The sequence below is a fragment of the Aspergillus novofumigatus genome (assembly GCF_002847465.1).
Source record: "Aspergillus novofumigatus IBT 16806 chromosome Unknown P174scaffold_5, whole genome shotgun sequence".
Lineage (NCBI taxonomy): Eukaryota > Fungi > Ascomycota > Eurotiomycetes > Eurotiales > Aspergillaceae > Aspergillus > Aspergillus novofumigatus.
In genome coordinates this window covers 1,869,506-1,893,143 of record NW_020194278.1, presented here as the reverse complement: position 1 = coordinate 1,893,143, position 23,638 = coordinate 1,869,506, and the positions used below count along the sequence as shown (strand labels likewise).

Below are 23,638 nucleotides of genomic sequence, written 5' to 3'. Positions count from 1 at the left end.
ATCAATTGACAGCGGAAACGAAAAGTCCATGCGAACCTGTACCATGATCTCCATTTCAATAGCTCAAAGAGCTTCGATAGCTTTGCGGAGTACCTCAAGGCTCAAGTCGGAGACGCTCTCGCTGCTGGGAGTGTCAGCAGCGGACTCGCGAAGAGCCCAGGCGACGTCACTCCACCATCCCAAGCCAATGAACCCACCGCCCTTCCGGCGCTCGAGGCTCTCCTTGAGACGACTCGTGTGCTCCCACTGCTTGGCAGCGACTTCGGCTCTCTCGATGACTTTGTTCGGAATACCACACATGGACGCGCAATGCATACCAAAGCTACCTTCAGCAACGCCGTCCTCCAGTTTGTACAAGAAAGTGATACGTCTTTCCTCATCATCAACATGGATTTTCATGCGTTTGGGTGTGATCTCGGGATGACCATCGAATTCCGCAGCGAGAGAATGATAGTGGGTTGCAAAGAAGCCCATTGCCCCAATATGAGTGGCGACGTGATGCAGTACCGCCTGGGCAACAGCAACACCATCATAAGAGCTAGTTCCACGGCCGAGCTCATCGAGAATGACGAGTGACCTTGGTGTAGCTTCAGACAATATCTTCTTCGTCTCTGAGAGCTCCACGAAGAATGTGGACTGGGCTGCAAAGATGTTGTCATTCGCACCCAAACGGGACATGATGCGATCAACAGGTGTCAACCGAGCGGACTGGCAGGGCAGGTAACAGCCGATTTGAGCCATGATAACAGCGATACATGTCTAGAGCAGCGAAAACAGTTAGTCCATCTTCCCTAGAAAAAGTTGGCGAATGATTGTGTGCTTACCATTCGGAGAACCGTGGATTTTCCGGCTGCGTTAGCACCAGTGAGGAGATTGATATTCGGCACTTCGCCGCCCAGACGCACGTCATTGGGAATAAAGTCCTCCACCGACGAAAGAAGGCATGGGTGACGCAACTCCTCAAATTCAAGCACACTGCGTTCGTCTTCGACGAAGACAGGGCGGCAGCTTGGGTGACCCAGGGACGAAGAGGCTTTGGCCAAACTTATCAGACAATCCAGTTGTGAGATGATTCGGACGGCTGCAAGCCATGTCGTGTAGTTCTCATCGAATCGTGCGTAGAATCGACCAGCGACTTCCTTGACGATCTGATTGTGCGTTTCCTGAGCTTCTTGCAATTTGCGAATGAGAGACCTCAGTTCAGGAAAGTAGTAACGCTTCACCTGTTTCGTGGCAGACATTTGGTCCCAATTCTTAGGGATATTCTTCACCTTGATCGGCACCTCGAGCTGATAAATTTCTTTTCCATTGTCACGATAACAGATGGCCGTGGACCCCAACTCACGGCGTTGGCGTTTGAGGAGGTTGTCAAGATCCCTGTGCAATTGTTCGATACACTCTTGGGAGGTGTCGAAATCTTCCTCGACACCTGGTTTGGGAACCAGGATGCCGTTTTCCTTCGCCTTAGTGCGGTCGAAAGCTGTTTTCCAATATTCCAGCAGAGAACTCAAGTCGGGCATCCCGCTAATCAGCTGCCCAATGACTCCTTCTCCCGAAGAGCCGCTATCCTTGAGGAGAGTGATTGTGTATTCAATCTGCTCGAATCCTTCCAGCACACGCACAAAATCTTGCGCTTTGCAGTTGGCTGCATGGATACGGGAGATCAGCCGCTCGAGATCAGGCATCTTGGTCAGCTGGGAAGAGAACTGGTCTCGAACGCTTGAATCAGCGTTCAGGGCATCAACAGCGTCCAACCTCGCATTGATCCTCTTTGCATCCATCAATGGATGGCAAACCCATTGCTTGAACATACGCTTGCCGAAAGGGGTGATGCAGCGATTTAGAAGCTGGAAGAGTGTCCCCTCTGAGCCACCATCAAATGAGTTGGCGAATATTTCCATGTTGATCAGAGTTTGACCATCAAGGACCAAGCTGGAGGCCTTCCTGATAGGGTCGTACCATGAGAAGTTACCTATCGTGATCAGATCGCGGTCGAGTTTCAGAACCCTGAGATATTGGACCAAGGCTCCGAACGCAGACATAACCAATTCCTTGTCTCGAGCCTCTCGCAGAGTCTCCGGCCAGGCTTGTAAGTTATCGTCATCTTGAGAGACAAAGTATTCGCTAGCATCCAGTTCCTTCACAGTTATATCTGCCTCCCAAAACTCTTTTCCAGGTTTGAAGTGGTTCCAGATGGTGGTGGGACCAGTGTTGTTTTTCAGAATGCGCAGAGCTTTCTGAGAAATTGTGGACTTCTCCAACAGCAGTTCCTGGGGACGAGTTTGTGCGACGAATGTCTCGAACTTGGTCATATCAACATCGTCCACAAATTCTGACAGAAAGAATTGGCCAGTCGCTGTGTCCACGAACGCAAGCCCAAAAGCAGGACGGTCGTCTATAATGGCTTCCTTGATCGCAACACAGTAGGTGGACATATCATCCTGCAGCATAGAGCCTTCAACCAATGTGCCAGCCGTAAGGACGCAGGATAACTCTCTCTTTATAATCTTGTCTTCTTTTCCGCCAGCCTTCTTTCCGTCTCTCTCGCGCATTTCTTTACCCAGGGCAGATTCAGACTGGTCCACGCGGGCAATCTTGAAACCTTTGGCCACGAATTGATTGGCCCAGTGATCTAAGCTCATCTCAGGCACACCGACCATCCGCATGTTAACACGATCCGTGAGCTTTAAATCGAATAATTGGTGACCGATCGTAGCGTCGTTCTCATACAGCTCGTAGAACTTGCCCTTTTTGAAAAAGACAACTGTGTCCCAGAACTTCTGCTTGATCTCCCAGTACTGCTTCTCAAAAGGAGAAAACTTTGCCCAAGCCAGTGGGGTATATATATAGTACGAGGGTCGTAGTCGGGGTGATCTGGTGGGTGTCCATCTATGTCCCGAAGGTTTGCGAGCCAAGGATAGCGCTCTTCAGGCTCCCTGAGATGCACTTTCTGCTTAGCAGGAGTTGCGGTACTTTTCGGTGTAGCTTGTATTGTCCGGTTCTGGCGGGGTTCAAGATTCTCAGGATCATAGGTCCACTTCAGAGCTGTGCCTGAGGAGGCATCTGGAACATCCAAGTCCAGGTCTTCTACTGGAGAAGGAGGAGCGGAAAGAGAGGAAGCCTTGCGAGTGGTTGCATTTGACGGTCTCTTACGCTTCTTGGATGGCTTGGCTTCTTCATCGGAGTCGTCCGCAACGATAAAGTCGTCCATCTCTACTAGTCTGTTAGTCCGAGAAGCCAACAACAGCCGTAGAACTATCACGTAACGAACCGTCATCTGAATAGCCGACCTCACCACCTTGCTCGAATTCATCTTCGCTCTCCGGAGAAACCTTGCGTCTTTTAGAGGCGCGATTGTTTCGTCTATTGGGCCCGAATATCACATCATCGTCGTCTTCACCCTCAGATTCGGATTCGGCATAGCTGATCTGTTTCTTGGCCTATACGTCACCGTTAGCGACCGGGCTTCCAGGATCAACCGCAAATACGATTGCACAAATAGTCTTACCCGACGGGAGGGAGAAGCAGTCTTCTTTTCTAGATCCTGTATTTGTGCAAGTGCAATCAGCAACCTGACAACCTCGCATACGGTGCGGCGTCCGAAATGTCAGCATACCTGAGTTTTATCCTCATCCTCCTCAGGCACGACCAAGTCGCTGCTTGGGACAGGAGTCAAGTTTTGTGTAAACCTCGGCACGCTCTTCTTCTCACTCTTCGACGTCGCTTGTCTGGAATTCGCCTCGCGCTTTTCGGAGGCCCTCTCTGCGGGAGACGAGGCAGGTTCTGCGTTACGAGCAACAGATGGTGTCGATGGTGAAGATTTCTGGAAGAAACCCAGAATAGACCGCTGGTTCTTCATGTTTTGTGTGCTGGAGGTGGACCGTTTCAGCGCTCCGGAGGGAGGTGTCGCCGTGGTGGGAGAGGATGCGGTACCAGCTCCTTTGGCCATTCTGACGAAAACTCAATGATCGGCTGATACAATGTGATAATTAAAATGATGTATAATCCATGCTGAGGATGTTAGGAAGTAGCCGGTTAGAAAGGCAATGCGAATGTTGATAGAGGTCCCAGGACGGAAAAATGGCGGATCGTCCGATAAGGAGGCGTCACGCAGCGCGTCGACGCGTTTAGTGGTCCTGACTATACCTGTCAACTCCATACGGATACTCATCATTTCTTGGCCTTCCCCGATGGGCTATCCACCTGGGCTATCCACTCTGGAAGCACCGCTCCAGCAATTCAGGTCAACTACGCAGTACTTGGCACAGAAAATATTCTGTGGGGATACTTTTGTATGGAGAAACTTGTATATAAAGCGTAGAAGAGAAAATTCTGAAGCATATATTTCATTAGGGAAGCTACAATATTCCTATACTGTCCACAACTCGGGGCGATCTACGCATGACAAACCGGGCGACATTGTCATAGGCATGGATCAACATAATAAAGCAGTGTTATGAGCACAAGCACAGGATCTCCACTGTTCCTATCCTCCGCCCTTCCACAACAGATGACCATTGCTCTAACAGACCTAAGGAGCGCACTCCCACCTCTGGTGGCCCCGGCTGGCTGATGCCTAATAGCAAGCCCAGGCTTGAGCAATCTTTGCTCCTCCATTGCAGTTGATAGTGCGGCTTTGGAACTTGCAGTTGCTGTTGAACTGTCCGTTGCGGAAGAGGGTCAACCCATTTCCACCGCAGCCCTCGAAGCGGAAAGGCCCGTTGTTGCCATCGACATAGAAGTTTCGTCCACAGGGGTTGCTGTCACTGTCGACAATGGTGGCGAAACCGCTGCAGGGCTCTGGAGTTCCGTTGGTCCTGATTTTGGAGACCTGGTCAGCGTTTGTGATCATGTCAGGACATCATATAAGCTCAAACATACCATGCCACCTGGGATTTATGCCCATCATAGTTGGTGCGCAATCCCAAGTACACAGTGGCGTTGACAGAGGTGGCCGCCAGGAGGGCAGCGAAGCTGAGAAAGGAGAACTGCATTTTGTCTGAAGCGAGGTGCTGATTGTGATTTAGTCTTGTTGTTTGAATTGATCTGAGTCTGTTGATGCTGTTGTTGAGATCGAATTTGCTGTGGGAAATGGGCTTCCTTTTATACCTTTGCAGTCAGCGATGAAGATCTCATGATGGTATAGCTCACCCTCATTCTATCAATCTTGAGAACCGGGCCAAATGTTTCATCAATTCTAATCATGCAGTTGGTGCAGCATCACCACCTTCGCTCCCTGCATCCAGACCACTTTCCCTTTGTGGAAACTGGTCTACTGGATGCTGATAGACATCGATTCCACGGAGGTCACCCGACGCTTGAGGCTACGAGACACACCGACTGATGCTGCAGCATCGCAAGTTGAGTTCTACGGCTGTAAATCGTCGCTTCCATGATAATCGCCCCATTGTGGAGTATCGCAGTCAGCGAAGATGTTACAATCCGTTAAATCTGCATGTGCATACAACGTGTCATTGGAGTCTTTTGTATTGACATCGAGTTCTGTCAAGGAGATTGTCCACAAGGTATGGTGAAGCTGCAGGTGTTCCTCCCCAGCTCTCTTTTGGCAACGGCCTAGACCCAGATATTTTCTGACGCGCCTCAGCCTCATACAATCATGCAGTCATGCAGATTGTGTAAATGCCCTCATATTTCCAGCTGCTTGGCGATTAATCATCATAATGCGATGATTAATCACAAAAGGCATCGGCGCCAGGGTCATATCAAAGAAATAATCTCATTGCCCTAGTTGCAGCGCTGGGTTCCACTCCTAATTGGGTAAGCTGTAGTACACTGGATGTAAGAAGATCTTCTGGATGATATGATGAACAAGGGTTCTATGTGCATGAGCAACAGCCAAAGTCTCATGTCTTGGCTTTCCGTGTGACATGCAAGTCAGCCTTGCCTACGGCGTTGCCGAGTCACCTTGTATAGTGATCAAATGTTTCCCAGCTGGGATGCTATTGGTCAGTCTCGATGAAGCGTAGTGTCTCAAGGGACTGCCAAGTTCAATAGCTCTCTCTAGCTTAATGCATGATGTGCCCAAAGTACTAGTGGGGACGAAGTCCAATATCCGAGGAGAATTTGGGATGTAATCTATATCGCTAGTATATTTACAGGTCTGTCTAAAAATACATGCATGAAGTAGACTGGCTCATGTTGACTTCGTCTCTGTTGTCTTTTCAGCAGCCGATCCTGATTCCGACTTTTCCAGCTCCCAACCAGGAGCAGTAAGTCCGCGCTCTTTGAACTCTTCGTCGCTGACGATCTTTACCATCCGGAACTTCCATTTACCAAGCTTCAGAAGCAAGAGATCCCCGTCGATGATGAACTCTTGCGTCTTTTCAGGAAGCCAAGTCTCAATGGGCGTGAACGCCAGATCATCAGACATGGGCCCACTGTCTCCTGGGCGACTTCCCACATAGGCGCCTTTATTGGCGACAATGCGATGGCCTTCGCTTTTAGATGAGACCAGTCCTGCATGCCACAGGATTTTGTGGAATGGCTGGTTATAGACCAGGGAGCGGGGAAGCGTGACGTGGGGACTGCCCATGTTGGCGAAATTGGTCTGGGGAGCGTATTTGTTCCCAGACTGAGGATTGGCATAGCTTGCAGTGGGCGAATTTGCATGGCTGCTAGGCGCGGTGGTCACCTTGGGCATAGGACTAGGTTCAGCCGTCGAAGAGCGTGGCCGGAAAAGCTGACGATGCTGTAAAGCAACTGCGTCAGCCTCTTCCTTTCCGTGAATCAGCTCCAAGAATTCGGTTGCCAGTGTATGCTGAGCAATCCGCTTCGAAGGATCTTTATTCTGTTCTTCCATGATTTCGGCAATCCTAGGCAAAGGCAGGAACGTGAACAGCTTCAGATAGCGCTCAACAACGTCGTCTGGCGTTCGAACGAAGAACTACCCAAAGTTAGTGATTTCTGCATGTGCCGTACAGAATTTACATGGGCTCACCTGGTAAAGCTCGAACGTCGAAGTCATGTCCTTATCCAACCAGACGGCATTACCGGCGGACTTTCCAAACTTTTCGCCGTTCGCTGCTGTCAACAGTGGCGTAGTGAACCCAATGGGTTTGTCTAAATCATCTTCCAGAGGATTTTGGTCCTGTTCTATCGCGGTATTCTTGCTGATCGATTTCACGGCATCCATGCCGAAGAGGATATTTCCATATTGATCGGAACCGCCAACTTGCACCTGAACACCTTTTCGGAACAGCACCCACCAGTCCCATGCCTGCAGTAGTGGATATGTGAACTCCGCAAAAGACATTCCGTCACCTTTGGTCATCCGGTTCTTCACACTATAATCATCGAGATCAGTAATCGTATGTCCCAACGAATGAAGGATAGCAATAGACTCACGTCTCTCTACCCAGCATGGGACCAAGCCGCGTGTGGGCGCCCAAGTCCCGTAGCACTTCTAAAAATGATGTCGAATTCCACCATGTGTTGTTGTTCACCAAAGCTCGCCGCCAGATCTTCTCTTTGTGATATCCGTGTTTCTTGCCGTATTGCTCCACAGAGGCGCCCAACTTTTTCAGCTGCATGTGCATGCTCGCCATATTTGCTTTCCGGACCGAAGAATCCATCGCCTCTCGTCCTTTCAACCTCCCAGTTGGATCACCGATTCTAGAGGTAGCTCCGCCGAGCTGTCGTGTATTGTATCAGCCATGATGTCTGCATCGATTCAGGTGTCAGGGCGAGGCAAGACTGACTAGATAGGTGACAGGTAGACCCCAGACATAACCCCATGCCAGCACCATGAACGGCAGCATATGGCCAACATGTAGGGAGGGAGCTGTTGGGTCCACACCGACATAGATTCCGACTCTCTTCTCGGTAAAAACCCGGTGTAGTAAGTCGCGCTCGCTGTAGTTTCAAGACGGATTTCCATTAGCTACTACAAGGCCAACTTGGCGGCATTCAGGTACCACTCACCCGACGACATCATGGATCAGCCCTCTCTCCTCCAGATGTTCAACAAAGCTTTTCCGCTTGCCAGCCTTAATCTCCGCAGCGAACTGAGCCCACTGCTCCTCCCCGGCCTTCACCTTCTGTATATGTTTCTGGGTAATCCACCTTCTCGACTCCGTCACCGGCGATCGTATCGATGAATTGACAAAAAAGCGGTTCTCTTGAGCACCTAAGGAGCCTTTCCGCGCAATCTGAGCAGTTCGCATGTAGCTGCGCGCACCGTAGCCTGTCTGCATTGCTGTCTTGAGAGTAACCGGAATGCGCAAGCGTCCTGCACGAGGCAGAGACAACAATTGCGGCTTCATTGGTCCAATCTGGAACTGGCACCTCAATTAACCGCAAGGTGAGTGCGGGTAATTGGTTTCAATGCGGGTCAGCGAAGCCTATAACCCGGCCTCACGGAATACGAATTTATCACTATCGGCGATGATAAGAAGCCGATCAACTGCTCTCTCCAACGGATAAATATTAATGCGGAGCTGCTCCAACAAAAAATATAAGGTCAATTGTCCTAAATAACTGCGTTGAGCTTAGGATTAAATGGAAATACGGGTTTTCTCTTACGCAAGGCCGCCAGGCAAGAAGATCAAGAAGACTACATTTCTACAGTCAGGGAAAATAGTAGCTGGAGGGGAAGGTAAATGTGTTGAATAGGTATACTGATGGAAACGTCTTGGAAGTCGGCAGCGCAACAGAGGGAACGGTCGAAGTGGGTAGTCAATTGCATTGTTCAATTATTTCAGCTAGTCTAGAATTGCAAGTCCACTCTAATGTCCGAAGATTCCTATCATGAATGTGCTACAGCACCACAAAGGGGCCATAGCACATTTCTAGGATCCTAGGTCACGTGGAAGTTCCATGGAGGAACAAACACCACCAAGTAATGTATTTGGGATCAGAGATGCCTTCATCGCGTCCGTCGAAGTAACAAGGAGATGTGCCGAACGCCTTTATCATCCTCCCTCCATCCCGAGTCAAGCAGCCCTTGAACCCCGAAGGGAGAGCCACAAGGCTCAGAGAGGAGCGATAGATCAAATATAACACACTAGGCTTTCATCATCTAAGAGGAAATGTTAGAAAATCATTCTGTGCGATTCTCGTAGCGGAACTTGAGAGCTACAACTCACCTGTACAAAACTTGGAAGGATGAAGAAAAAAGGAAAATAACTAGTGTGGATCCTGGAGGTTTTATATTTTGTAGTGGGCGAGGAGATACTATTCCCAATCGGATGAGCGGTACATTTCTGCCAGATAAGCTTGCGATAATGCCAACAATGTGGAGATCCGACTGGATGTCTTTCGATCGTGGTTGAATTTGAACTCAATTTGGAAAGCATTAATACCAGCTCCATTGCCTATTGGAGATTCCATTATAAATACAGCCCTTTTATAAACTCTCCGTCAAGCCCAGCTCGGTATGCTTCTGAGCAATGTGGGACGTTATTCACCTCGTCTCCGCACGAGCTATATTGAAATCTCCAATTACCTCCGCAGTCGGCCATCAGGACTGCACAATGGACTGAACACTCCCTCTTCTATCAGGACATTTCACAGGAGACATTGCCTGCTCGAACAGCAAGACCATCCTACTTCACCTCGACACTTTTTGGAGCAGTATAAAAAAGCCGGTATGAACAACCCGTCCTGTCGCATTTTACCACAGTTCACGTTCTGCAAGGAGTTAAAGGCTGAGGTTGTCTGACATAGTTGAGTTCCCACCGGCCACGAGTGATTTCGAGACTTTCCTCGCAAATGCATCTGCAGGGCAGGAGGTCCAGCTTCATGGATACCTCGGACCCCGCTCCGACCTTTCCAAAAAGCTATCTTTTGCTCGCCTGACAGATCCTACCATGAAACACAGCATTCAGCTTGTCTCGTTTATTAAGAATAGCCCTCTTGAGAAGCTAAGGTCAATTAATGCGAATAGCCCAGTGGTTGTACGGGGCATCGTGCAGCCGAAGAAGGGAAAGGGATCGGATACCGAGCACAGCGACTGCTGGGAGGTGCACATTGCGGACATTGATCCTCTGAATGAATTCCCTAAAGACATTATCATGACTCCAGAGACTGCATTTGCTCCGGAACACAGATATCTTCAACTACGCTCCGACAGTGAACTCCGGGATGCCCTGCGATTCCGCGCTCAAGTTCGCAATATATGCAGGGAAGAGCTGGAACAATGTCGGCCTCCTTTTGTGGAGATCGAAACGCCTCTTCTTTTCAAGTCAACTCCAGAGGGTGCTCGCGAGTTTCTGGTGCCGACTCGAAGGCGTGGTCTGGCTTACGCTTTGCCTCAGAGCCCTCAGCAATATAAGCAGATCCTCATGGCAAGTGGTATACCAAGGTACTATCAGTTTGCGCGCTGTTTCCGCGACGAAGATCTCCGAGCGGATAGACAACCAGAATTCACCCAGGTGAGCGTTGAAAATTGTTGTCCACCTTCATACTGTGATCTAACATAAGCTCCTCGCTCAGCTCGATCTGGAGATGTCTTTCGCTACAGGAGAGGATGTCATGCGGACTGTTGAAGGGATAATCCGCAGGCTTTGGTCCTCGTTGATGAAAGACGAGGCGCCCTCTGGACCGTTCCGGAGAATGTCATATCAAAACGCAATGAGCCGCTATGGGTCAGACAAACCCGATAGAAGATTTGGAATGGAGATTTTCAAGATCGACTATCTTCTACCTGTCGACCTGGTCAACAAGATCACACCCTTGACCGACCCCATTATCGAGGCCTTCAAATTCGAAGGCAACGACAATGACCCCGTTGCCACCTACGAGTTCATCAAGCAATTCCTCGACTCCCCAGCTGGGGCTCCATTTGACAACAATCCTGAAGGTGGCCCGGGGGTCTTCGTTTACGACGCCAAGAAGCCTTTGTGTGGCCTCCAGCCATTCGGTTTTGAAGCTGCTGAACGCATTGAGGAACTCCTGGACCCCGATCACGGCGATCTGATTGTCATCCAAGCCCGTGAAAGAGCCCCCTTCGCCGGTGGCTCCACTCCAATCGGCGACCTCCGCCGCGCACTCCACACCGCTGCAGTCTCCTCCGGATTCAAGCCCGCTCCCACGGGGTTCGACTTCCTCTGGGTGGTGGACTTCCCCCTATTCTCACCCTCCAGTGATTCGGAACCAGGCCAGGGCGGTGCAGCGGGTATCTCATCCACACACCACCCGTTTACCGCACCCAAGACCGCCGCAGACGTCGACCAGCTCTTGACAGATCCCACAAAGGCGGTGGCCGACCACTACGACCTCGTCGTGAACGGGATTGAATTGGGCGGTGGCAGTCGCCGTATCCACGACGCAACCGTGCAAGAATTCATCCTCCGAGATATCCTTCAAATGAAGCCCGAGAGGCTGGCCGACTTCTCCCATCTGCTGGATGCCTTGCGGGCCGGATGTCCGCCGCATGCTGGACTGGCGCTCGGCTTCGACCGGCTCGTCGCTGTCATGCTGGGCAAGGAGTCTGTGCGGGACGTCATTGCATTCCCTAAGACGGGCAAGGGTGGCGATGATGCCATGGTCAAGGCTCCTAGCATGATGACGGAAGAAGCATTAGAAACCTATCACCTTCGTTTGAAGGATGGATGAGTGTATAGAGTATGAAGATGCACTTGCCGGAAGCTGCTCAGCTGAATTGTACATTAGTATAGACATGATACCCAATCTCTTCTCACGTGGTCTTTGGGAGGGTCTGTAAATAGATGTCTCATAGATACAGCGATGTCGTTATTAGTTGTGTGCGACATCAAAGTCATGCTGAAATCCTGTACCTCTCAAGGAAGATGGAAAAGGCTCGAAACGAACTGCTGTCGGTCAATAAGGCAGAGCGGTGACGATATAGAATTCTTCGTAGAGGTTCTTTTGAGGTGGTGCCTTAGAGAAAACTACCTGAATCGACTCAAGTTGAGGCTATATCTACAGGTTGAGGATCATTATGGGTGAAAATTTAAACAAAAGTGTTATACAACGACGCCAGCCTCCCATGCCAAAAAGGCGGTCTAGTATAATAAAATGCTGTAACAGGATCAACATCAGTGTCGAATTGCGCTGATAAATCGAAAGGAAGAATCACGAGCTCCTCGTCTTCGCAGGTATCATCCTGCGCTCCACCTCTGCCACTTCATCCTCAGCTTCGTAGAGATAGTCGTCCTCGTCTTCCACAGGCTGGCCGAAAATATTGTTCCAAACACCATCCCAGAGACCTTTCTTCGTGACCAGACCACCGACAAGGAGGATTGGCAGCTGCCAAATACTGGCCCAGAAGAGGCTTCGAGCACTGCCGTTGGCGCCCTGATGCCGCCAGAATTTGTAGGCCTCTTTGACTAGCCAGCCATTGGCAACGGTGCTGCCAACTAGGAAGCCATTACCGACAACCCCGACCCACCAGAGACCGACGGAGAATGGAAACATGAGAATGGAATATCGTAGTGCGACACGGGCATTTGCAGCGGGATTAGTCCAAGCGAGCATCCTGTACCCCGCTGCCTTGTACTCCTCGCGGATCATGTAGGACAAAGCATTGAAATGGGGAAATTGCCATGCGAAGAGAACGCCACCGAGGAGCCAGCCACCGATGCTGTCCTTGCTGAACAACATATCCCGCCAGCTGTCGTGGCCGGTGGTTGCTGTCTGGCCTGCCGCGGCGGTCCAACCCATCAACGGAGGAATGCCTCCTACCACGGCGCCTACCCAGGTGTTGATCACGGATATACGCTTCAGTGGTGTATACACAAAGGCATAGAGACAGATATTACCGGCGGAGAGCGCGGTAGTCGTAGGGTTCGTTCCAATGTATAGCAAACCGAGGCCTGCAGCAGCAGTCGCAATCGCAAATAACACCGCAGCACGACGTGACAGCAGCCCGCGCACTAACGGCCGGTTCCGTGTCCGTGACATGAGGGCGTCGTATTTAGGTTCAAGGAGCATATTCAAGGTATTAGCGCTGCATGAAGACAAGAAGGTTCCTGCGGTCAGGTAGAGAAAGGTCAAGGTTGAGGTCGAGAGGGTCGGTAGAGGAGTCATTGAAGGGTCAAGTGTGAGAAGAGAGGAGATCGGGTACATCCCATATGCGGAGGTAGTCGTCAATACGATCAGGAACGAGAGACGAGGCTTCGTGAGGGCGAGAAACGCGGCCAACTTGCGGCGCAGGGAAGTCGCAGGGAGGGCTGATGAGAGGGTGGACAGTTGCGACGAGGCATCAGGGGGAGTTCGGTTTCTGCAGCATTATTCTTGGCCGCCTCTTCCTTTAACCGCTTCCTCCGGCGATGAGGTAACTCTTGTGAGATAGATTGTGAAGCAACCGACTCCGAACCGGCCGCATCCTGTGAAAATGCATTGTCGGCAATACTTCGAGGGGAGCTATTGACGGCGGATAAGGACGCTAGTAAGCCACCTTTGTCCGTGGAGCCATCTACTGTCCGATTGGCAGAGAAATAAGTCTTTTGAATAGTCGAGGGGGTTGATTCATGATCGGCAATGCCAGCCCGCAGCCGAGAGGAGGAGAGGAAGTTGCGGACTGCGACGGGTCGCCGTGATGGTGAGAGTCGTGAGAAGCATTGGGAACATAGGCGAGCAGGATCTCGCGCCAATCCAGACCTCAGCAACGAGGACCGGAGAAGAATCATGGCGGAAGGAACATGGATGGAGCGATATTAAACCCACAATAGGACAATCTAGATCATGAGATGGATCTCGGAAGAGTCGCGATTGACGGAGCAGAAATTCCCCGGCGAGGCACAAAGACCACAACCGCAGGAATGTACCATACCGCCCCGAAAGTTGTTGTTGCTCTTAAAGAACCATCGTGCTCCTTCGGCAGATTCATCCTCAATCAAAGTCCAGAAACGTCCTTTGGCCTGTAGACTCTCGCCATGGATACACTTCAAAAGGTCGTTATTGATCCTCTTCAACCCGTTCTCCGTCCTATCTCGTCCGCTCTCCCGCAACCTGTCCACGATGTCATCGTCTCCTTGATCGGATCGCCATGCCACAGCGCCCTCCTGCTCGATCTTGATGTCACCAAGGATCCTGCCTGCACGTCCCTTGCTATCTCCAAGGCTCTTGGTATTGCCATCGTGGGTGCAAGCGCCATCGTGAAGGTTCCGCAGATCCTGAAACTTATCCGCTCGCGATCCTCCGCTGGCGTATCCTTTGTCTCTTACGCCCTGGAAACCGCCAGTCTGTTGATCACTCTTTCCTACGGCGTGCGCAACCAGTTCCCGTTCAGCACCTACGGAGAGTCTGCCTTGATTGCGGTGCAGGATGTGATTGTTGGAGTTCTGGTATTGACCTTTGCGGATCGCCCTACGGCTGCTGCGGCCTTCATTGCAGTGGTTGCCGCCAGTGTGTATGCGCTGCTCTTCGATCAGACCCTGGTGGATGCGCAGACCATGTCGTATCTACAGGCTGGTGCTGGTGCGCTCGGTGTGGCCAGCAAGGCGCCTCAAATCTACACAATCTGGCGCGAGGGAGGTACCGGACAGCTGAGCGCCTTTGCGGTGAGTTTTCTGTCCTTTGATACCTGAGGATACGCGACTGATTTTGTAACAGGTGTTCAACTACCTCGTCGGTTCCCTTTCTCGGATCTTTACCACGCTGCAAGAAGTTGACGACAAGCTCATTTTGTATGGATTCATTGCTGGGTTTGCCCTGAATGTTATCCTGGCGGCACAGATGGTCTACTACTGGAAGAGCCCGGCACAGCCCAAGAAGCGACCTGCTCGATCCTCTAGGCCACTGGAAAGGATCCCTGCTGCTGAAAGCACAGGAGTATCGCCCAAGCCCTCGGCCAAGTCGCCCACCACACGTAGACGGGGTTAGATTAGTCGCTTTGACAATTCTCATCAGAATGCCTGAATACTATTTTTTTAATGTCGTTGAAATCATTCCCGCGTACGTACTCTAATTGACGGTCAAATGCTCGCAGCCATCAGCGCTGCGTCGGCGGTATCCCCGTAGTCATATACCGTAGAATATCCTCCAAGGGGACCGCAGGCCCAGCTGCTTTCTGCTGCTGCTGCTGCTGCCGTGACCCTGGCGTCGGCGCCGCAATATCAAACTCCAATCCAGCGCCCGCACCAGACCTACGTCGCACACCAACAACCTCCATCTCCTCCTCCTCCCCTCCCCTTCCTCCTCACTCTCACTCTCCTCATCATCCTCGTCCTCCAACTGCCTCCTCAACCCAGTAACGACATTCTGAATGCCCATTTCCCTCTCCTCCAGCGTGAAATTCCCACCCCAATTCCTCCTCCTCGCCTCCTGGTTCGCCTCGACAGGCGCCCAATCCCACAGCTCCGCAAGCGCACTCTCACTCAAGGCACCCCGGTCCTCAAGCGCAGACGCCCCCGCCCGCCGACCGCGCGATACCCAGTCCTCAACCCGGGGGTCGAGTTTCGTGCGAAGGAGTTGCTCAAGTGTCGGGGCCTGCGTGCGGCCGGGGTACGAGGGGCCGGGTAGGCGACGAGCGCGGAGAGGAGGTCGCGGTTATCGGAGAGATGCTCGGAAATGCTGAGGAGGTTATTTGAGATGATTCCTGCTTGGGATTGGAGAGAGGACCTGCTTCAATTAATCATTTTTGCACTTGGATGGCGGTGTGTTGAGTTGGGGGAAGTGTACCATGATGGAAGCGGGTCGCTTTGGTTTAGGCTGCCGATTAGAGAGGCTAGCGAGCGGGTGAGCTGGACGAGCCGTTGGCGGGATTGTTCGAGGGTTTTTATTTGGTCTTGATTTAGGGATGCCATTTTGGTTTGGATTGGGAAGTTCGGACTGAGCTGTTGATAGCTGGTGAGGTATGCGGTTGGACTATGCCGTGAGAGGTGCAGACTCCGATAGGCCGACAGCTGGAAGGTTGTCTATGCAACCCCACAGCTACAAACACATAGGGCTAGATCTACATATACAACCTAGGAGTCTTGTATGTACCACGCAGTCCTGGAAGACATGTCAAAGTCTAGGACATCAATAACTAACTATGTGTATGTCCAATTACTAAGGACTGCCTAATAGTCCTAAGCAGATTGACTGCTCCACCTCAGCTGCACGAGAATCACTCAACCTGCTATAAATAGTGTCCTCACCACCACAAAACCCAAGCAGCTGAATCCTTCAACATAACCACCCTTCGCCATTGGTAACTTGGCATCTTGACTGAAACTCTTGGAATGCAATCAGTCCAAGCTGACAGTGCTATTATGCTGCAGTCTTAAGATAACTGTGCTGTTCTTGACTCGTTAGCGCCAAAACCCGTGTTTATTTTTAGCTAGATGGCTGTCCTGATCCTTCGGCCGAAGAGGGGCTGGTCAGTGAGCGCTACATTGGCGCTCGCCAGAAATGGGTATAAAAAGGCGATGGAGTCTGTCGGACAGTTATCTTGAATTTTTGAATAGTTACTATGTACGCAGCTTTGATGTTTGTCGATTATCTCGCTGGGCTATGATCAATCATTGCTAGGAATGACCCGCCAACTGGTCAACGCCAGCAATATCACCATCGCGACATAAACATCTCGCTCAAACGCCTGAGGGAAGTGGAATGAAGGTTGAATCAACTGCTCAAGGAGGGTATATAAACAGCATTTGACGAGTTCGATAACATGCGGTCCATTATGCATAAGGGAAGAACTGAGGAAGGAAAGAGTTTCTGGCAACAGATAGTGGCCTGCACTGGGGAGTATGACAGCAATTCACATCACTCGATCAGTACATGTTTTCCCTTGTTTTCCAACAAAGCCCATGGATTGCCATACATCAGCAGATCAGCATGGAGCAATGTCGACCTTTACTCACAGCCTATCAGCTTATTGTTTCTGGGGAGGTGAGATACTGCGCTCAGGAAAATATGTCTGAGCGTGATAACCCTTCTCCTGCTCTGGAGAATGTGTGGTGGATGGGACCGTGACAGGAGATTCGTTGATTTCGACATAATGGGTCTTGGAGAACCCCACCTCCTGAGTACGGCCGTCTGTGTCGACAAAGTTGAAGCCATGTCCAGACCCTGGATGGTGCATCGGTTGGCTATACATGGCAGGATCAGCCCACGCCCCGTGAGCTGGGGTACTGATGGTGGTATCGTTCCACCGCGCATGAAGATGGTCCGAACGACGGTTCTTGCGAGCCTGCTTGCGTCGCCAGCGGATAAAGAAGAAGCATCCCACTGCGAGGATACAGATCAGGATCACAAACCCCAGAATCGGGAGCGCAATGATCAAAGCCAGGCGGCTGGAGCCTGAGTTGGGCTTCGCGGAAGGAGAAATCAGGTCCACTGTGGATTGGGGCAGCAATGACTCGCTGAAGACTCTACTCGGGCTAATAGGAAAAGCTTTGCTGGTAGGGGTTCGGAAGTGACAGTTGTAGCGCAGAGCTTCTAGGACTGCATCGTTCGCAAGACTGTCAGTAACTGGCGAATCCGGGCCGGAATACGGTAAGAAAGGGAAAGCAACACACAATTTGCAAGATAGACCTGGGAATCGGTCATATTGCTGGTCAAATTGTAACAAAACTCGCACTGGCTGATGATATTGTCCGCGAAAGACGAAGCTCCACACCAGGTATCGAAGTTGACTCCACTCGGATCATCCAAGTCATACTCGAGCGCCGATGATAATGACTGGCAGGAAACGACGCAGGGAGAAGAGATATTGGCAACCTGTTCAGGAAAGCCGTACACGCAGCTACTGAACGCATACCGGAGATTGTCTGAAGCTTCGCATTAGCGACTGCACGTCTCAATTGTCACCCAAATGTCGAATATACGTACAGAGGCCCCAATCGACATCCGCCTGCCCGGACGACGAATCACTGTAAGTGCTCTCCAATTGGCACTCCACGCAGTTTTGAAAGTCGGACCCCTTCGTGGTCTGGCTGAACTGCTCGTCCAAACAAACGATCTCAGAAGCTGTAGTGTTCGAGGACACTTTATTGCAGACATTAGCGCACGGCGAGCCGGGTGTCGTCCTCAACCCGATAACCGCAGGTGTAAGGTGACCGAGGAGCAAGAAAGCAGCCGCCAAAAGCGACATAGATTTCGGCTTTTGGCTCAAGAAGCCGATCATCTTGAAGGCTGAGCCGGACCGATCGATCCAGGCTGATGCCAATCAATCTATTACTGTAAGTTCGAGGAAGGAATAGGCGACACGCCGTAGGTTCGATAGCCGGGCATCGAATTGACAGCGCAGTGATCGAAAACGATAAGCCCAAGGAGGTAGAAAAGACAGGAAGTAGCAGGTCAAAAGAGCAAAAATGGAGGTAGGTCACGTCCTTGAGTCGGTTATCACCATCGCCAGGTTGACATCTTGGTACTCCTCGTGGATTGATAAAGAACCCGACCGGAGGCAACGCGCTGCAGCATGGCCAGGTCGACTTCTTCCTCCTTCCAGGATCTGTCGGGGACGTCGCTCGAAGGGTGCAAGCTAGTCGAGGACGATTAAGCATGCACCATGAGCAATGGTGCTTGTCTGAGCGCTAAGACACACGCTCGCAGTGGCAGCGAACATTGGCTAGTTATTGGTCTACCATTATCCCCCGCGACTGGTTGGAAGAGAAGCGGGGACCGGGGCTAGTGTTGAAGCCAGTCACCGTCCAGTAGTAACTCTCCGTGGCCATTTGGATTTGTCTTGGGAGCAGGATTTGGAGTGTGACAAGAGTCGACAAAAGACTGGAGATGTGATTGTGACTGGGCCTGCAGCTTGTCGCATCGGCTCACGTTGGCCCTAGCAGGAGGCTATGATTCGTCGATCACTAGCAAACCCCTCATTTATGTGCCCAGAACATCGTCTACCTTCACCGTAGGCAGGTACAAAGTACTATACAGGTAGACAGCACTAGGACTCGCTCATCATTGTCTGCATCCTTGATTGGACGGGACGATATTCATCTGTAGATTGCTGGTTGCTGGGTTCCATCTTTTTGTGCTCGGAAGTACAGTGCCGATATTATCTCAGTCCAGATCATCAGAGCTACATCCTGTGCAGGTACCTACTGCAGTCTAGCAAAGGTGATGGACAAGTAGGTCAGTGATAATAGCCGCTTGTACTGGGTACAAAGCAGCTACCTGGACTCATCCCTGTATCACGACTTCACTAATCTGAGTCAACAATCATCTGCCCCAGCAAGTAAAAAAAATCTTCGTAGGTTTCCAGGATAATGACATGATATGATAATGAATGATCAGAAAACCCCCTATCGCTAACAAATTGATACATGGTAGATACTGGCCCATCATTCTCCAGGCCCACCCAGTTCGTGCTGAGAAGAGAAGGCTAGACAGGCACCAAGACCAAAAATGAAGGGGCCTCCCATATGGCAAGATAAGACTCCAAAATGCAAATTGTATGTCCTATTGCGCTCTCGCTGGTGGCACAAAAGGTAACGAATCATAATAATCGTTAAGAAATCTTCGAGCAAAAACCCATCCTCCAGCCAGAAGGCCTTTATGTTAATGAAGGTCTGTTATAACGGAAATGGTGATTGTAGTAGGGAGGGGTATGAAGATCGAACACAAGCACTACCCGTACAGCTCATCGTAGGAGGGTACCAACTCGGGCTCGCGGACTGGCTCAGTCTCTCGATGCTTTGACCGACGAGCGAGTTTCTGTTCTTGAAATGGAGAATGAGACATATGCCGAGAATCCTCAGGTAGAACTGACGGCACTGAGGACGTAAAGCTCGTATGCTTGGAACTCGTGGTCCCCGAAACCGATGCTGTCGGCTCGGTGACGTTGCTTTGCTGACTGCGTCGGCGCATTCGCGAGGTGACAGAGAGCGGGGGCGACTTGGACGCTCGACTATAGTCATCCATATGTGCTCTGAGTTTGAGACGATTTAATTCTTGCGGAAGCCGTTTGGGCCCCTTTGGCAGTGGAATAATGTCTTCATCGGCTTCATCGCTAGAGCATATTTCATCCCAAGGATTGACAAGCCCCTTCTGCTCACTTACAATTCCGCGGTGCTGTGAGATTTCCTGCGGGGGAGTTCTTTTGTTGATCCACTTCGTAATTTCGCATCGTAGTGTCCGGTGGGTATTGTCATGGCAGAATCGACGGACGATTCTCGTCCTTCCGAGTCCCCAGCATGCAGGGTCGGTTCGGGGCGAGAAGAATTACTTTCTCGATGTCGAGCCTCTGGCGAACTATGCCTTCGACGTTGTTCCGAAGGCAGCTCAGGGGCAACATTCATGTTGATGCTAGAAGGATGATCCCACTGACTCCAGGAGCCTTCGGTGGGATAAGTGATTGATACATCGCCCCATCGAGAATGCAGTTCGGAAGAAAGCTTGCGCTTCCTCCTCAACTTGCGAATAATGGCTGTCATGATGGCGAGAGGAGTTTTCATAAAATGTACCTCAGAAGAGAAGTTCACTTCTTGAGAAGGACTCGGGCCGGGCAATAATGCCACACCGTCGGGAAGGCAGATTTTGTAGCGACTGACGCTGAAATTATGTATTCCTCTCCTACAGAGGCTCCCCCGAGTGAGTCAAAAGGGAGTCAGGCTTTGTAGGGAGAGGAAACAGGAGTGATACTGGACAGCCGACGGCCTGCATGGGATGAGGAGAAATCATAACACATCCATCAGGCACAATCAAATGACAGCCACATAGCTCTATGTGACATGATCCAAAAGGAAAGATCCTGAAGAAATCCGCTCGAGTAGGCGACACCGTAGGACGGGAGTCATGCGAGACAAAGGCGCGTTACAGACCCGGCAGTTTGGTTCAACCCCCCTTCAGGTGAAAGTCAACGGACCGCCACTTGGAAACTTCCCAAAGAAGATTGTCTTTGGGCATCGCGGCGGTTTTGGAGCGGCACGCAGAATGACAGACGGTGACTGGTCCTGAAGACCCCGGCAGAGCACCTTTCTAGGCAGGGTAGAGAGCAGGCTACAGTCTCTGGCCTGCAAGCCATAGTATTAAACGAGAGGGGTACGTCGCGGAAGGAGTAAGAAACGTTGCAAGGAAAGAGAAATTGCGGCGTAGTCACCTTACAGCTCTTGCCGACGCAGCCAAGCGATCTTGGATGTTGGTCAACTACGTTGCACACAACGACGCCCGCAGCTGTCCGCCGTCTTGGCGTGGCGCTTGCTCATCATCTACTGCTCGAAGCAGGACCAGGGGGCAGCCGTATCAATCGATTAAGCCTCGAGAAGATGTGGGACTTTCGCAAGGGCGCAATGGAAGATGACAAACTATGTGGAGACTAAGCAGGTAGCATCTTCCAACACCGCGGTTGACTCTCGTCGATAATCGCATCCACGACGAAAACCTCCGTTCCTCTGCATCGTGCCCCAATTGCCAGGCAGTAGCCTAGATGGTCAGACTACGTAATCTAAGGACAGATAAGTCGTCAACGTATGTCGTCTTAGGGTCAGGATGCGGCTGAGGAAACGGTTCGACCAATACTGGGGGGGAAAATCTCCGTGTGGACGTCATGTCTCACTCACGGGGATCTGCTATTCGCACGCCCCATGATGCTCATCGCTATCATATCATATCATCGTGTGGGTAACTGGATAATCGAGACAGACAGGGATCAAAAGGAGGGGCAAAGCAACGACCAGAAGCTGGATCCTCAAACAGGAAGGCCATAGCATCTTCCTCCCATTGCCCCAAGCGGAGTAGTGCATCCACCGTGTTTTTCCGTGTTTTCTTATTCAAAATCAGAACCGACAAGTCATCATAATAATATCGCTAACTGGGTTGGACATCGTCAGAGCTGAACCCTGGAACCAACACTCGGCTATTATTTAGCGTATTGTCGTTGGTTAAGAAGCGAACAAGCACAAGGTTGATCGTCCCGCAGTCCGTAAATCCGTCGAGGGGGCCCAGTGAACCGAACCATCCACAGAGCTTAACTACGCGCCGTGATGGAGCATCAGCTCATGTCTGATTAGTCTAATCACAGTCATTCCGTGCCGTTGTCCCCTAGGTTGAAATTCCGGATTGACTGGATCTAGATGAATAGACCAAATCATTCTCAGCACCTCGACTGGGAAAAGACATCATCGACTGACAACTTTGCGACCAGGACGGAAAACTCGCTTTTCGCCGTTGTTCGGCCGAATCGGATAACACTACGGAGTACATACTCTGTCGATCTGATCCTGTCAGTCCTTTCAATGCAAAGCAAACAGGATCCACGCTCGTGACATACCAAAGGGCAGAGGGATATATTGGCAGTCAAACGTAACCCGCACATGCCAAGCCGCCTCAGATCAGGGTCTCGAACGTGAATGCGTGTACTTAGTACCAACACTCCTTAAGTCTGATCAAATGTAACCTCGCAGCTGCTACAAGCTTGGCTATGGCATGGATCCGTGAAAGAGACACTTGCACGCTTACCTTCAATGCGGAGTCTCGGGGACACCAGTCGAGCTATTTCCACGAATTGGCCCTTGAAATGACAAACTACGCTTCTGCTTTGGAATATTGTCCACAGGGAGTGCAAATCTCCCATATGAGAGAGAGCAAGCCAATTGTGCGGTTAGTGTACCAAGACGCAGATCGTATGGCACTGCTAGATTTCCCCACTGTTTGTATGAAGACGGTGCAAATTTTTCAGAGCAAGGACCTCCTACTGGTCTCGCAACTTGATGTTACGAGGCAATGGCTCGAGTCTACTTTTGCGGAGGCTTAGTACCCTGGACAGGCTAGGATTCTTGACATGTAGACGTAGCAAGCAGAAGTTGTTATACCTTTGTAATCCTATATCTCATCTCATAAGCAAAGCAATTCAGCCCAAGCCACTGAACCGAGCAAAGTTCAAGCAAATCTAGCCATTCAACAAAAATATATCGCATGAGCGATCCAAATCACAAGCCAGACACACCAGCGTTTCGAGATCCTCTGCATGTTGCCCTCTCGAACAAGCAAAGTGACCGAAGCACAAAAGCACAAAGGGCAACCGGCGACCAGCACAGCCCTTCCGCGCCGCACATTTCACCAGATAATGAAATTGCCTTTGACCATAGCATTAAACTGAAACATCCTCGGCTCCATGTCGAGATACCGGCCACCCGCATTGTTCTCGGCGTCCTTCCATGATGCAGGCAAGATGTCCCCGTTTGCTCGCCATTCGAGATCTGTCATCCGCAAGGGAGCAAAGCTGAGTCCAGCCCTCCTGGCTAGTACTTCCGCTCTTCGGCCTGCATCCTTCATTGCCGATTGCGCAACCTCGAACTCTAGAGAGCGGATCGTCTCCCTGCTGAGCAGCCAGTGGAGTTCCAGTATTTCAACGCCCTTATGGTCATCGAGCTTCTTCGCCACATGCCGCATGAAGTCCACATCTCCGAAGCCCATTCTGTACGTCGTCTGAGAGCGGTAGATGCGCGCGCGTGCCGACCTCGGATTAGCATTTGCGGCAACAGTATTGCTTTTCCATTCCGACCAGGTGCGTGTGGGTTCAAAAACATGAATCGACTGTGGTGGGAATGCCCGCGTTAGGGCTTGAGCACAAGCTATTTCCTTCCTGATAACGGCTCCGTTGGATGCGGCGGAGAGATTCGTTCCGAAAACAAGAGCGGCCTGGTCAGCCGGTTGTTGCACAGTTGCGAAACCATACAGGCATAGGCACCCTGCTACCATTTCATCCATGCTGATTCGCAAATGGGTGTCCGAGTGAGTGCGTCCGCCTGTGTACCGTGTAACGAGAGTAACGACTGAG

General features: G+C 51.0%; 10 protein-coding genes across 10 annotated transcripts; 2 read left to right on the top strand and 8 right to left on the bottom strand.

Moving 5' to 3' along the window:
- Nucleotides 1–63: 63 nt before the first annotated feature.
- Nucleotides 64–3,949, bottom strand: P174DRAFT_421990 (mismatch repair ATPase MSH6; the record flags this gene model as incomplete). The annotated part of the gene is made up of 6 exons (XM_024825003.1): nt 64–759; nt 825–2,764; nt 2,854–3,213; nt 3,272–3,440; nt 3,509–3,544; nt 3,617–3,949. The coding sequence occupies 6 exons, from the start codon at nt 3,947–3,949 to the stop codon at nt 64–66; spliced, it is 3,534 nt and encodes a 1,177-aa protein (XP_024681559.1).
- Nucleotides 3,950–4,346: 397 nt separating this feature from the next.
- P174DRAFT_442831 (uncharacterized protein) lies at nt 4,347–5,095 on the bottom strand. Its single transcript, XM_024827670.1, has one exon. It carries the CDS (start codon nt 4,850–4,852, stop codon nt 4,577–4,579), a length of 276 nt encoding a protein of 91 aa, XP_024681558.1. The 5' UTR covers nt 4,853–5,095; the 3' UTR covers nt 4,347–4,576.
- A 983-nt stretch (nt 5,096–6,078) lies between these two features.
- On the bottom strand, nt 6,079–8,380 carry P174DRAFT_442828 (tyrosine--tRNA ligase MSY1). Its single transcript, XM_024827669.1, has 5 exons — nt 7,942–8,380; nt 7,719–7,872; nt 7,366–7,652; nt 6,959–7,304; nt 6,079–6,904 (listed from the first exon to the last, which is right to left on the bottom strand). The coding sequence occupies exons 1-5, from the start codon at nt 8,280–8,282 to the stop codon at nt 6,155–6,157; spliced, it is 1,878 nt and encodes a 625-aa protein (XP_024681557.1). The 5' UTR covers nt 8,283–8,380; the 3' UTR covers nt 6,079–6,154.
- A 917-nt stretch (nt 8,381–9,297) lies between these two features.
- P174DRAFT_408857 (aspartate--tRNA ligase MSD1) lies at nt 9,298–11,685 on the top strand. Its single transcript, XM_024824188.1, has 3 exons — nt 9,298–9,605; nt 9,685–10,391; nt 10,453–11,685. Exons 1-3 carry the CDS (start codon nt 9,395–9,397, stop codon nt 11,572–11,574), a joined length of 2,040 nt encoding a protein of 679 aa, XP_024681556.1. The 5' UTR covers nt 9,298–9,394; the 3' UTR covers nt 11,575–11,685.
- A 369-nt stretch (nt 11,686–12,054) lies between these two features.
- Nucleotides 12,055–13,650, bottom strand: cox10 (protoheme IX farnesyltransferase; the record flags this gene model as incomplete). Its single annotated transcript, XM_024829063.1, has 2 exons — nt 13,291–13,650; nt 12,055–13,201 (listed from the first exon to the last, which is right to left on the bottom strand). The coding sequence occupies exons 1-2, from the start codon at nt 13,608–13,610 to the stop codon at nt 12,055–12,057; spliced, it is 1,467 nt and encodes a 488-aa protein (XP_024681555.1). The 5' UTR covers nt 13,611–13,650.
- A 138-nt stretch (nt 13,651–13,788) lies between these two features.
- P174DRAFT_391553 (putative monosaccharide-P-dolichol utilization protein) lies at nt 13,789–14,868 on the top strand. Its single transcript, XM_024823519.1, has 2 exons — nt 13,789–14,483; nt 14,536–14,868. Exons 1-2 carry the CDS (start codon nt 13,857–13,859, stop codon nt 14,803–14,805), a joined length of 897 nt encoding a protein of 298 aa, XP_024681554.1. The 5' UTR covers nt 13,789–13,856; the 3' UTR covers nt 14,806–14,868.
- A 46-nt stretch (nt 14,869–14,914) lies between these two features.
- On the bottom strand, nt 14,915–15,728 carry med8 (RNA polymerase II mediator complex subunit MED8; the record flags this gene model as incomplete). The annotated part of the gene is made up of 4 exons (XM_024831980.1): nt 14,915–15,113; nt 15,158–15,411; nt 15,450–15,543; nt 15,604–15,728. The coding sequence occupies 4 exons, from the start codon at nt 15,726–15,728 to the stop codon at nt 14,915–14,917; spliced, it is 672 nt and encodes a 223-aa protein (XP_024681553.1).
- A 1,055-nt stretch (nt 15,729–16,783) lies between these two features.
- On the bottom strand, nt 16,784–18,037 carry P174DRAFT_461433 (uncharacterized protein; the record flags this gene model as incomplete). Its single annotated transcript, XM_024830001.1, has 3 exons — nt 16,784–17,355; nt 17,430–17,681; nt 17,743–18,037. The coding sequence occupies 3 exons, from the start codon at nt 18,035–18,037 to the stop codon at nt 16,784–16,786; spliced, it is 1,119 nt and encodes a 372-aa protein (XP_024681552.1).
- Nucleotides 18,038–19,488: 1,451 nt separating this feature from the next.
- P174DRAFT_421983 (uncharacterized protein) lies at nt 19,489–20,294 on the bottom strand (the record flags this gene model as incomplete). Its single annotated transcript, XM_024825002.1, has 2 exons — nt 19,489–19,870; nt 19,921–20,294. 2 exons carry the CDS (start codon nt 20,292–20,294, stop codon nt 19,489–19,491), a joined length of 756 nt encoding a protein of 251 aa, XP_024681551.1.
- Nucleotides 20,295–22,914: 2,620 nt separating this feature from the next.
- Nucleotides 22,915–23,568, bottom strand: P174DRAFT_432308 (SIMPL domain-containing protein; the record flags this gene model as incomplete). Its single annotated transcript, XM_024825745.1, has 1 exon — nt 22,915–23,568. One exon carries the CDS (start codon nt 23,566–23,568, stop codon nt 22,915–22,917), a length of 654 nt encoding a protein of 217 aa, XP_024681550.1.
- Between the last annotated feature and the right edge of the window lie 70 nt (nt 23,569–23,638).